This window comes from Lutjanus erythropterus, chromosome 20, assembly GCF_056507025.1.
Source record: "Lutjanus erythropterus isolate fLutEry1 chromosome 20, fLutEry1.hap2, whole genome shotgun sequence".
Taxonomy (NCBI): Eukaryota; Metazoa; Chordata; class Actinopteri; order Lutjaniformes; family Lutjanidae; genus Lutjanus; species Lutjanus erythropterus.
In genome coordinates, this window is record NC_139336.1 from 19,019,666 (window position 1) to 19,032,981 (window position 13,316).

General features: G+C 40.3%; 1 protein-coding gene across 2 annotated transcripts in view; it reads left to right on the forward strand.

Moving 5' to 3' along the window:
- The window catches only part of unc5cb (unc-5 netrin receptor Cb), a 162,657-nt gene that overhangs the window by 88,641 nt on the left and 60,700 nt on the right, over positions 1 to 13,316 (forward strand). For both annotated transcript variants that reach the window (XM_084745674.1, XM_084745675.1), the window contains exon 3: positions 10,705 to 10,848. In XM_084745674.1, the coding sequence (XP_084601800.1) occupies positions 10,705 to 10,848 (144 nt within the window). The remainder of the gene's footprint in view (positions 1 to 10,704; positions 10,849 to 13,316) is intronic.

Below are 13,316 nucleotides of genomic sequence, written 5' to 3' on the forward strand. Positions count from 1 at the left end.
GTGTGGGCCACTGACTCACTAATGGCCCTAATGGTCGACTCATGGTTAAGTCGACTGCTGGGAGGCAGATCTAACAACAATGTTGGATGTAGGGTGCAAAAGTCTTGTGCTTTGTATGGCCAAACATTCACCCCAATTTCCACCCCATGACTTCTGTCCATTGAAAGAAGATCACACCTCCTGGGCTAGAAAGACTGTTCCCAGACATCGTAATTCAAGTAGAAAATTAGTTGCATAATCAGTTTTTTTGTAGGAGTTAAAGTTGATCAAGAATACACATCAGTCTTACAAGTCAGTTTATTTGATCAACTAGTGGCATTAACCTTATCTGCAGAGACATACATGGAACAACTCATCTTTTTCTTTCTTTAACACCACCACTTGTGTGGTGTGTGTGTGTCCAGGTGTGTGTTTATGTTCATGTTTGTAAGCATCTAGAGGAAGTAAAGGTAGTGAAGCTCCAGCAGGGTTGTTTTCGACAGAATTCAGCCCCCAAAGGCACCAGAGCCATTACACACAACAGCCCAGCACTGATTGGCTGCATTCAGCTGCTGTATTGGAAATTGAGTTCTTTCTGTCGCCCACAGGTACCAATCACATCGCATTTACCCTTTTCATCCCGCTGTTTTGCCACACACACACGGCTGCATGCTCACACACCGACAGCTGCTCCCTCACTTAAATGTGAATGTTTAGGCATGCACTTACATAGACCACAATGACCGGCATTCTCCTGCATTTTGTATCTGAGGTATTAAATAAATATGCCTCCCAAATGCTCTTTCACTGAACTATATGAAAAACAGGGCAATCTTGCAGCAAGGCTAAGAAGCAGATGCAAAAAGAATGTTGCAGCAAGCACAAATATAAAAGCATCTTTGAAAAAAACAACCTGAAATCCTTTCATTTTGACCCAGTGTACTTTAGGAAGAATACACAGATCTGAGGATGTGTTTCATGGTTATGATTATGACAAAGAAGAGGTTGAGGGTAGCAGTGGCTCTTAGCCTTTTGTGTCAGAAGGTTTTGTGCTAAAAGCATCAACATGGAAAACAACCCACACATCATACACGCACCCACTCTCCACAGCCATGTCCACAGGCTATTTACCGCACAGATATTCATTCATTTATGCTCTCACACCCCACACACGCACACGCACACACACACACACACACACACACACCACCACCACCACCACCACCACCAAAGCCCAGTGGATGCAAGTAGCCTTTCTCAACCCACTCCATTGCTCTCTGATTTCCCCAGATTGACAGAAAAGGAACACCGATAGAAACTGGCCGGCCTGGTCAATACCACTGATAGTGTAGCCTGAAGAAATTGGATCTCTCCCACCCTACCCTCCTGCCCCCCACCCCTGTATTTCTCTTTTTCTCTCTCGTCCTATCTTTATGTCTCACTTTCATGTTGGCGAGAACTTAGGATTTTATGAAAGTAAGACAAAATGAGAGATAATGAGATTTATAGAGTGAAAGAGACTGAGAAAGAGCGAAGGCAGGCTACATCCACATTTGACACACGAAAAACAATTAAGGTGTTGCCCACTTAATGCCAAGAAGTGAACCAACCATCACATCATCCACTGGTTTGTACACCATTGTTTTGAAGAGTATGGCATTATGGCGGTTGCCATCTTGGTTTTTTGCAACCAAAGCGTGCACAGTACTGATGAGAGCGTAGGGCTGGGGGGTGATGTACCATGACTTGAGCGGTGCTTGGTTTGACTCGTCCCTTCAGTAGGAAATAATGGTTTCCTGTGTGGTTGCAGTCTTTCTCATGTTACTACATACAGTACACTAAAATATATTTTTAAGCAAGAAATAGGCAATACAGTAACCACATCTTGATCCACATTTGATCAGTACTATCCAGTTTGACAGTTTGAGTTTCCAGAGCCTCTATTGGAAACTGGAAACACAATAGTGACAGTCTGGTCAAAATCTTTCTCATATTACAGCTAAACAATAAGCTAACATTCAGAGCAAGAAATATGCACTGTAGTAACAGAATCTTGATCCATATTCAGTCAGTGCTGCCTAGTTTAACAGTTTGATCTGAGTTCCAAGAGGCTCCATTGGAAACCAGAAACAAAAAAGCAGCCGCTAAACAGTGCACTAAGGCATGTTTCTGGAAAATTTAAAACAAGAAATAGGCAATGTAGTAACAGAATTGTGATCCATATTTGATCAGCACTGCCTAGTTTGACAGTTTGATTTGAATTTTGTGAGCCCTGTGTAGCCCTGCCCGAAAGCATATCCTGCTTTATAGTTTGTTTTATTCTAAATGGAGTCATAATGTACAAAATAAACATCACGCTGTATGAAGAAGGCTCTGAATTAGCGATTGAGACCATAAACTCATTAGGAAACTGTTTACTGGGGTCATAAATGTGAGAAGCAGTGTCATTTTCTCTTAAGAATACATAAAATCAGATTTCTATTCAGAACCTGTAAAGTGGCTTCCTGCTGGCCAAAAGAAAGAATGCAGGTTTAAGGCACTTCCACACTGGCTTCACTCTTCAGACCCAGAAGCTCTGTCCACTAATTAATGTGTCTATGCTTCATACACATACACATGGACAACACTGTAGGGCTGTTTGTGTGTATTATGCGTGTTTGCCTCTTGAAACAAGAGTAGTAGTCTTGAAAGGCTTGACAACAGTAGAGTTGGGTGATGGGTTTTTCCATTTTGTGCCTGGAGACAGTATTTCGTTCTCATCAAGAGTGAAATACAGTGGCAATAAAAAAAATATTCACCCCCCTTGGAAGTTATCATGTTTTATTGTATTACACGACTGAATCAAAGCAGATTTAATGTGGCTTTTCCAACTGAAAAAAAACCTTTAATGTCAAAGTGAAAACAGATCTCTACAAAGTGATACTGCTTGTATCTGGAACAACTTTTGGTGAGTCAGTATTTTGGCAAAACACAGTGTCCAGATGTGAAAAGCATCTGCTAAATACTGACTTGAAGGGGGTGAGTATTTATCCAAACAAGTATTTTATATTTGTAAGTCATTTCAATTGATTTATAGGAATCTGTTTTCAATTTAAAGGGTCTTTTTTCTGTTGATCGGTGTAAGAAAAGCCACACTGAGCCACAGTAAAAAATGGACATTTTCAGAAGGGGTGAACACTTTTTATTGGCACTGTATGACGCAAATAACAGTAGTCTGATTAAGATGTTTGCGTCATAAAAACAATTATGTCCTAAAAGCACAATTTGTCCAACCTCAGTAACTGCCATCTAATCAATATGTGGCTTGATTGATTCACTGATGGCCTTTTCCTGCACAATGGTCCTCACAGCACGACAGAACTCACCTGCAGCTCTTGCAGGAGCTCACACCGGTATGTTCTGTCGAAAGGCTTTTTGATTCAGTGGATGTGGCACACAGTTGGCCACGTGGAGCCCATGTGGCACAAAAACATGTGATACGAACCCCCACAAAAGTACAATACATACAGTACATAAAACTGATTACCATCTCAAGTGGTGTAATTGGACATAATTGTTTTGTAAGGAGCAGGTGATTGCATGTAGAAAATAATAGACCATTTGATTGCGTGCGATTATCCTGAGAGCAGCAGCCAGTTAACACAAAGACACAGCAGAGAACGTATTTCTTGTTCAAAAAGAACCAAAAAAAAAAGAAAAAATGAAACAAGGCTACAGTGTATTTACACAACTGGAAGAATTGTGGTTGCACCTGTGTATAAGGGTTGTTGTTTTGTTGATTAAGTCTCGCTGGGGAGCAGCAGGGAAGTGAACATGTAACCACAGACCCCTCTGATGTGAACTGAGACCCATTTTGCATTTGAAATAATGGGGACACACATGAAAAGAAACCATACTGTAAAAAAAAAACCATACAGACATTAAGGGGAATTAAATCATCTTTTCTCATTAACTAAAATACACAAATTTTATTTTTTAACTTTTTTTTTTCAGTTAGCCCTCAAAATAGGCTAAAACTTGTGACAAAGAGATGTATTTGAGGCCAGATTTTATACAAATTTAAAGCAAATTCTATTGTCCAAACCTATATCAGAGCTCTGAAACAGTAAACCCTTACTGGTATTTTTTTTAAATAATCCAAAATAAGAGCAAAATATATGTATATATTAGTATTTTTTTAATTATTAATATACTATATTCAATATAAAGCTAAAGCTATTCAGTAAAGCTAAAGCTAAACAAAAACAATCTAATATTCATAATATTCAGTTAAAAAAAGTTTTTATATAGGCATATATTGGACAACATATATGCAGATACCAATATAGACCAATATAGCTGTGAATGGTCAAAATTTGACAGATGATATAGGTTGACTAAATTAGTTGGGCTATATTACACTGTAAGATAAGTCTTAGTTGTTTGTTTTTATAATTATATCACTGCAAGCATGTTTTTTTTTCCAAGTTCAGCAAAAACCCCAAAAGTTTATTTTTACCGTGCAAAGACTCAGATCACATGCTCACTGTTCTTCAGCAGGAGGCAAGAACGAAAGAGTGGCATGAAGGAGCAAACTGTGATGGCAATTTTTCTAAATGGCCTCCTCCACAGTGATGATTTAGATTTAGATAGTCACCCTGCTGTCACCTGAACACTGCAGCGTTTACCTTTCAGCAGTGTTGAGACCAGGTTGTAGTCTGCTGCAAGCAGAAAGGAGCATTGATTTGAGCAAATGAGCAGCAAATTAATTATAAGTAGGCACAGCTAGGATAATATCCACTGGAGACAGCTTGTCACTCTCTCTGAGATATGAGTAAGAAGATCAAACAGGAGCGCTCCTCATCTGGCCAGATAATCAGAGCACTTACCCTCCTTCCTCCTTCAGTTCTCCTTCAATGACCAATGTCTTCTCTTCTGCCTGACTGGTCTGATCAATAATGTTAGCCGGTGCTAAGACTAAGGAGCTAGGCTAGCTCACTTTAATGACCACATTAATAATGAATCATCTCCAATGAGGCACCCTACTTCAGCCAGCTATTAATGGGACCTATTGTAGAATCATTTCTGCCGCTAATGGCCACATCGACAGGTGTGAAGTAGCCCCTCACTGCTGGTCCTGATGTGGGGCACACTTGCTTCACCCCTCTTGATTGTAAATTGAGTGGAAGTCGGTGTGTGTTTTGTTTTCTTGTTAGCACTGTAATGCTATACTGTGTACTAAGAGCTGTGAGCTGAGCAAATATATGAAGTCACTGGATGAGGTCAGCAGGTTCACTTCAAAGCCCTGCTCTTCTGCTAGAGTGATCCTTCTGATGTGTTTCAAGTGCGACACGTCAGGAAGAGTTTAATCCTGAGTTAGTAATAGACATGAAGTCATGAGTGACACGTAGAGTAGACTTAGAGCTGGTCGTCATCATCACTTTACGGCGCAGAGGGCTTATTCTTACCATGTCAGACCATGACTGCACCCTTAGAAAGAAAGGTTCCGCAAGAGTTCTACCCAGAAACATAGTGTACACAAAAAGTGGTGACAACTCGAAATTTCAAGGCAACTTACCGATGTTGTTTGTTGAGTTTTGAGACCAACTCAAACTCTTTGCCAACTTATAAAATTTAGTTGAGATCATTTATTTTTCTTTTTTCTTTAAACGTGAATCTTTTAGTTTTTGAAATAAAAAAAAAGATTTATTTCAAAGATTGTTCACAGTGAGCTTTAATTGACAATATCAAAATATCAACCATTATTCACTTCCACTTCAGTGAGTCTGACCTTGACATGCCCACTTTGAACTTAGAGCCTCTCGTAGGTGGTTCTGGGTAAAACCTTTCACAGGTGGTTCTAGGTATTATTCTTTGTGCTGGGCTCTAGATAGATCCTGACAAGGTTCCCTGAAGTGTAACGTAAAACGTTCAACTGGGAATTTAAAATGGGTTCTCCTATGGGGACAAGCCAAACAACCCTTTATGGTTCTAGTAAGCACCTTTATTTCTAAGGGTATATAGAACTTTCTTCAGAAAGAGTCTGGAGTGCAGACAGAAAAAATTAACTGATTCTGGCACATGTTTTACGCCCTTTGAGAATTCATATCTGCTTATTGTTTCCACTATTGATTTTGCCTCTGCTGCTCAGTGTGTGATGTTCTTACATCCATCCTTGACATTCTCAATCCAGCAACACACATCCTGTCAGACGAAGACAATGGCGCTCAGTACAGACAACCACAGACACACAGCCATGGACACACACATGTACGCGCAGAAGCATAATGCACACACAACAGACGTGGTGGTTCGTCTGCCTGTCGGCACACTGTGTAAATTTTACATGAGAGCTAAGCTGGTGTGTGGGATGCCGCTGTGCTCGGTGTGTGTGCCAGAACAAGGAGGCCGTGTGAATGCACTGAACCTGAAGTAAAATGGCTTGTTCATTTTTTAACCATGCGGTCTCTTTGCATCTTTTATTCGGCCAGATATTCAGACACCTCATGTATAAATCTGCTCAGACTGCAGAACAGATCATGAACCTTTGTACAAATTGTGGTCACCCAGAACACAAGTATAAACATAATGGTTATTAAGATACACAGCGTGAAACCAATATATTGAGAACTAAGGTACGGTCAATCTCACGTGGACAGAAATTGTTGTATCGATAATTGTTCCATTGCAGCAATATCTATAACAGCAGTTATAATGATTTGTATGCTTTGTTATACACTCTTGATTGTCACAATGTCTGGTTTTGTTTTGTTTTTTTTGTTTTTTTTTGTTTTCCAAATTTTGATTACTGGCAAAGGTTCTCAGTGTGTCTCAAATTGGTCCATTTTATCTCTACTTCAGTAGGTAGTGAATCACTCTGTAATGAATTAGATTTCAGGCGGAGATTAGGTTAGCCTACTGATTGAATGAGTCAAAGATCTGATGATAAATGATGTCACATAAACAACACATGGTATCTCTTAGGTAAGATCACTTAAAAAGAAATGAATAACATGAATAAGTTATATAATCAACATAAGAACACAGTTGCATCTAAGAAAAACAATGAGGAAAGTTGATGGTTTATTAATCTGTGATAGACTCAAAGATCGCAGCCACTGGAGAGAAAGAGAATGAATCCTCCTGTGATTAGCAGCTTAAAGTTTCTGATGTTGTGAATGATGTTGTCAAAATAATTCACCATTTCATCCTTTCACATGTTAGGTAGCTAGTGATCAGTCTTAACATTGTTTTTGTGATAACCGTAGATGTGTAAAGCTTCCCCCTCACTGAAAACTGGAGGAATGTAAGGAGATAACACGCTTAAATAAAGGCAAAATGACTAACAGTCTATCAATACCAAGGTAACACCAGTTAAGTACTTTTGGTCTTTTGACACTACAGAAGACAATATCATTAATTCCACAGCTGTTCCATGTTGAGGTAAATTGAATTGTTTCATGATGCATTAAATATGCCAAATATTTCAAAAATAATTCACTATGTCAACCTTTGACAACATATTCTTCTCTTATTTATTTTCTAATATAAAAAACTGTAGGAATAAAGGAAGTACCATGTTAAAGGCTAGTTGAATAGTTGGTTGGCTAACTATCAGAAACTAAGAGTAGCTTAAGTTATCTTTTGTTTAATGCAACAAGTACTTAGAAGGTTTTGCCTTTTGACAACAGCACCACATCATTAATTCCACAGCTGCCCCGTGTTTGAATTGGCATGCACTCTGTGCAGCCCTTTTAATTTGTGTCTCGTCAAGAGACACTGGTCTCACAACTCTTTTTGATTTAGCAGGGAATGACGTGAGCTAAGGGCAGAGTGTTGGGGAAGTTGGAGAAAGCTACATATAAAATCATTTTTAGCCATTAGAATGTGCAAAAAACATAGTGTTTAATATGTGTAACAGATCTACACAACCCCATTTATGTAAACAGACTGACAATGACTCAATGCTGTTTGATGCATTCAGACAGAAGCAGATCTTGTGGGAAGAAATGTCAGAAATTGCAACATTTGGTCAGTATTGTAGGCTGTAACTATACACATAACTGCTCAGTACAAGAGCGATGTGCACAACTCATTAAACTTTGAATTGGGTGTACTACAACTGCAACAGAAGGCTCCCTGTTTCTGTCATTGTGACAGCTAACAATGAAAAACAGCTACAGAGCAAGTCATCACCAAAACTGGGGAACTTAAGAGTGGGGAGAAAAAAGGCTGCCAGGTCTGACAAGTAGTGGTCTGTAATGCCGGTGACAGCATCTGAATTTGGTAGAGAAACAACATAAATCTGCGGATGTGTCCTTCGTGGTGGTAATGTTACAGTACAGGCTGGTGACAGAGTGGAGAATGTTTCAGAGGCACACAAAAGGCCCTTTAGTAGCAACTGGGCATAATTTGAATGTCACAGTCCACTTTCACATTATTGCTGACCAGATACATGAGCATGACAGTTCCAGAAAAATGACAGTGGGCCATATTTAAACCTAATCGAGCAGAACTTGGGGAATGAGGTGGCATGGGATATCCACAGCATGAATTTTCTTCTGAAAATCTGCAGAACTGTTGAAGCACCACTGAGCCAAGCAAAGTGTTTCCAACATGAATCCATCCAACATGAATCCAAATTCATATGGTTTTGGAGTCCAGCAGCGTCCACCTGGAACAATAGGGACTCTCTTAACACATACAGAATAGAGTAATTATCTCCTTTTAGTAGCTCACATTGGGTTTAGATAAAGTGATAAATGGAAGTGTTAATTATCTTCTTTTCAAATAAACTCAGATATTAAAGAGGCAAATTAAAGTGTTAATTGTCTCACAATGTCTAAAGTAGGCAATCTGTCTGAAAGTAGTGCAGTTATAAGGACTTCATGATCCAACATTGTCTTCCCTAATATCCCATTTAATCAAAAAAGGATGATTGATTGACCTGGAATAAGGCACAATCTTGCATCAGAAGCATCTGTAGCTGCAATGAATCCTCTCACATCACATAATCCATATATACATGCATGCGCTCTATTCGTATGCTCTCACACATGCTCATATACAGACGTATATGTGTACACGCACTGTAGGAGCGGCATAATCTGCTCTAGAGGGGCAGCTGTGGGTAGAGGCATTTGTTTTGGAGATGATTTGTTTGTTTGGGTCCTGGCACCCAGATGAGCAGTAATCAGAGGAGTTAGCAAACAGGATTGTGTTAGCCATGACGCAGAGAATCCTCCCCCACAGGGCCCGGGCCCAAACAGCTCAACGCTTTGGCTCCAGAATCGATGCCAGACTGACACACACACACTCGTGCGCGATCTCAAATATTCAGTGTCAAAGCATGTGATATGACTAAAGTTATACTGGTTCGTTGATGGGATCTCAAACTGACATTAGCATCAATTCCTCCCAGGCGAGAGAATACAATATTTCGATATGTGTTCAGATTTATTTATGAAGATAAAGCTCTTGAGATGTACCAGCTTGTTCTGAGCGGTTCTCAACATATTTCACAACCACTACATAACAACAGAGGAGTAACAAAAAACAAATACACTGATCAAAACAGCAACATACAGACAGATAACAGTCAGCCAAAACAGACAGAGACATACCACATACATTAATAAACAGAGTTTCAGCAGATAACCAAATACATAGATCTAATATCAGCGGATAAATTACTCCAACGGCTTGCGCTTAAGATGTAAAACTTCTTTTGTTTCTTCTTAGCATGAGGAACAGATAAGCAGCACTGAGCCTAACTTGATCATTTGAAGTAAAAGCTACAAGATCCTGTCATCAATAAGAAGGATAACTGAAATTAATACATTTAAATATAAGTTGCAGCCAGTGAATGTATCTTCTTATGGTTAGAGATGGCCATCATACGTTTTACAGTGATGAGTGAGAAAAGGACATCCAAGTATAAATCTGCAGTCTGTCATATGTTGTGTTAAGCATAACAATGTCTGATTTTAAAGCATTTTCATAGACAACATCACAATAACCAGTAGTGTAACTTCAGAGGCAGGTTTCTTACCAACACTATTTACAAAGAACGTGATCAGTGTGTAATTTGAAGTTCATATTTAGTTAATGTCAGGACAAACACCAAGATATTTAGTATTATCAACTTATGCACAGGATTGCTTCTATTCCAGGTTGTTACACAAGAAGGTTTGGATTTGAGTTTTTTGTCTGGTTGCAAAGCTTTGATTGAGTAGTAGTTTATTATGTGACAGCCAATCCTGTAAGATGTTGAAATCAGACGGATGAGAAGCTTGAATTTGTGGTTGATCGGGTTTAGTAAACAGAGTCATCAGCACGAAGTTGAGAACAACAGTTATTGAAAACTGATGGTAAATTGTTTACAAAAATAGAGAAGAGAAGTGGTCCGAATGTTGAACCCTGGGGCACACCTCCTGAATCAAAATATTAGATTTATTCGCATGTAGAACGACGGATTGTTTTCTGTTATGAAGGTATGAATTGAACCACAGAATTGTGGACAGTGTGTGGATATTGTGAATGTGATATGATATCAACTAATTATTTTTTGTCTGTTTTAATTCCTGATTTTCACCATGTTTTCAGTTGATATGTACTAATGTTTTCTTTCCCTCATTTCCCTTCTGTTTCTTTCTTCTCACACCTCATATTTTCATCCTTGTCCATCTGCTTCCATGCTTACTCTATATCTCCCTCCCTTCCACTCCTTTCTGTCTGTCCTCACAGGCCTCGTAGTGAGGGAGGCCAGCATAGAGATCACTCGGCAGCAGGTGGAGGAGCTCTTCGGGCCAGAGGACTTCTGGTGTCAGTGTGTGGCCTGGAGCTCTGCGGGGACCACCAAGAGCCGCAAAGCCCATGTCCGCATCGCCTGTGAGTATCTCATTCCCGCTCTTCATCCCATTAGTCAGTCTTTATCTTCCCTCTCATCGTTGCATTCCTCTCCAAACAAAATCTCTCTGCTGCCAAGGAAATGCGTCTCACAGACGGACTTGTGTATGATGACAGATTTATAGATTCAGGAGATAGAGGCAGTGAAGAAAAGGTTTTACTAACATGGGACTCAAGTGTCCCTTTGAACTTGAGTTGGTAAAAAGCCTCAGAATCAGAATCAGTTTCCAGTACAAACCTGGAGAAACAGCGCAGAGGAAGGGAAAGAGCTGCAGAAGTGTATACACAGCAGAGAGGCTTTACGGCACATGTTTATGCCAGCGTTCCCTCTTTTTTCCTGTAGGTGGTCCTCATTTGTTCTCTGCCTGTGTGTTTGTCCTCCTACTGAAAAGCAGAACACGATTGTTTCCAAGTAATGAGAAACATTCTCTTGCCTCTAAAGTTAGGGCTCATTTTAACTGTTCCCCAATGGATCTGCCAATCAAAAAATTCTGACAAAAAGTAATGAAACCCCAGAGGACACGGTGGGGAAGTTGTAAGAGTATAGCTGTGACATCAAGGCAGTGCTTCTGCAACACAACACATATTACGTAACATAAGTGCGAGCACATTGTTGTCAAAATTTCACCTGAAGGGGCTTCTTTTATAGTATCAGCTAGATCATCACTTCCAACTCCTCGCAAAGTCATATCAAGGCAGTGTGACTGACACATCCCACCCAGCTCTGTTTTGACTTGTGGCAAACAAATAAACAAAAAAAAAAAGCAACACCCTCTTGCTCTGCTGGATAGAGGTGAGTAGGGGCAACAGGGAGGGCAGAGGAGGAACGAAGCAGAACTGCCCTCTAGGGTTCCCTTCCAGTGGACAAAACATGATAAAACCCTCTATGATGCTGTTCAAATGGATAAAACATGATAAAGTGCGTCACGACTTTCGGCGTACTGGTTCCCCAACTCATACAGCTTGTAGCCTTTTCACTTTTTTCGTCCCTGCCCCTCAAACAGCCTGAGCTCGCTGCTGTTAGGGATATCACTCGAGCTTAATGTTTGGCTGGCAACTCAGTGCCACTGTCAAATTTCATATTCACTATACATTACAGCAGAGTAGCACCGTACAGAGTCAATATCCGTGCTTTTCACCTGATCTACTCCATTTAGAGGCACTTAGCAATCATATACCTGTCCCTCTCAATTTTCATCCCTCTGAATTCTCATTTTCTTTCACTGCATCTTGATATTGCTGTCTCTCTATAACTGGCTGATTCCCCCTGTTTTCTGTACAGTTTCCCTTTGAATTCAGTGTATGCCCTCTTTTTCAAACAGCAGTAGCTCCTCTCATTACCGCCTCTGTTATACTAGCCTGGTGAATCAGACTCATGCCTCTCAGTCTCCCACCGAGCCCACTCCCGCTGCTCCACCTCCTATAATCACCCATGATGAGCAGCCTTCCAGCACTAACCTATCCCTCAAATCACAATGGACCCCTCTTCCCCTCCCATTAGCTTCTGCTGAATGGATTAGCTCCTCTGCTGGGCTCTCTCTTCAGGCAGGCTTCTTGTCAGAGCCAGACTCGATCCCGTTAGGCTAATGGAAACTGGGCTTGTTTTCCTCTCCTCTCCCATCATCTAAACATATACAGTTTAATCAGGCAGTGAGTCAGAGCCAGCGCTGGCAAGTTAAGAGGTTGTTGTGTTGAAGAACTGGCTTTCAGACTTGCAAAAAGGATGGCCAGGATGAAGTATTGTCAGAGTTTCTGTGTGAATCCTGTGTGATTGCCTTTTTCTTCATGAGACCTCAAATAAAAAAATGTTTTTATTGGCTTCTGTATTTGGGGACCAGTAGTGGCTTGCCAAAGAGAGGCAATACGAGTATGTGCACAGAAACAAATTAAATAAATGAATCAAATCAACTGGAATGCCTTTCAAAGGATTGTTGGGGGGGTAGCATTTACTGAGAAAGCGGGAAATTGATTTTCTTGTTTGTTTGTGGGCTTGTAATTTTTACGAGTACAACACAATAAGTAAAACCTCAACTTTATGACTAGTGACTACTAATGATGAAAAATCAAACTTGGTGAGTCATTCCTGATCTAGCTTTGCACCGATACCTAATGATTTACTAAAAGCAAGGAAGAAACCATAAGGCTGGTGTAATTTAGCATGACAAGTAGCTTAACATATCCACTTAAGGTAATGGTTGTCATATGTGTGTTTGTCTGCTGAGGAGGGAATGGTGTGACTCCCACAGGAATGTCGACTCAGCTGGTCCCACACCCTTCAGGGTCCCACAGAGGACCGTTCAGGGTTACAAGAAGTGAGGAAAGGAGAGACTCCAGAGGGGAAGCATAATTTCAACCCACATCCAATAAAATATACAGTGCAGTATAATCACTTGCATGCTGCTTACTGTGTTTCACCAAGATTAATGCCAAAAATTTTGCAAATCATGATG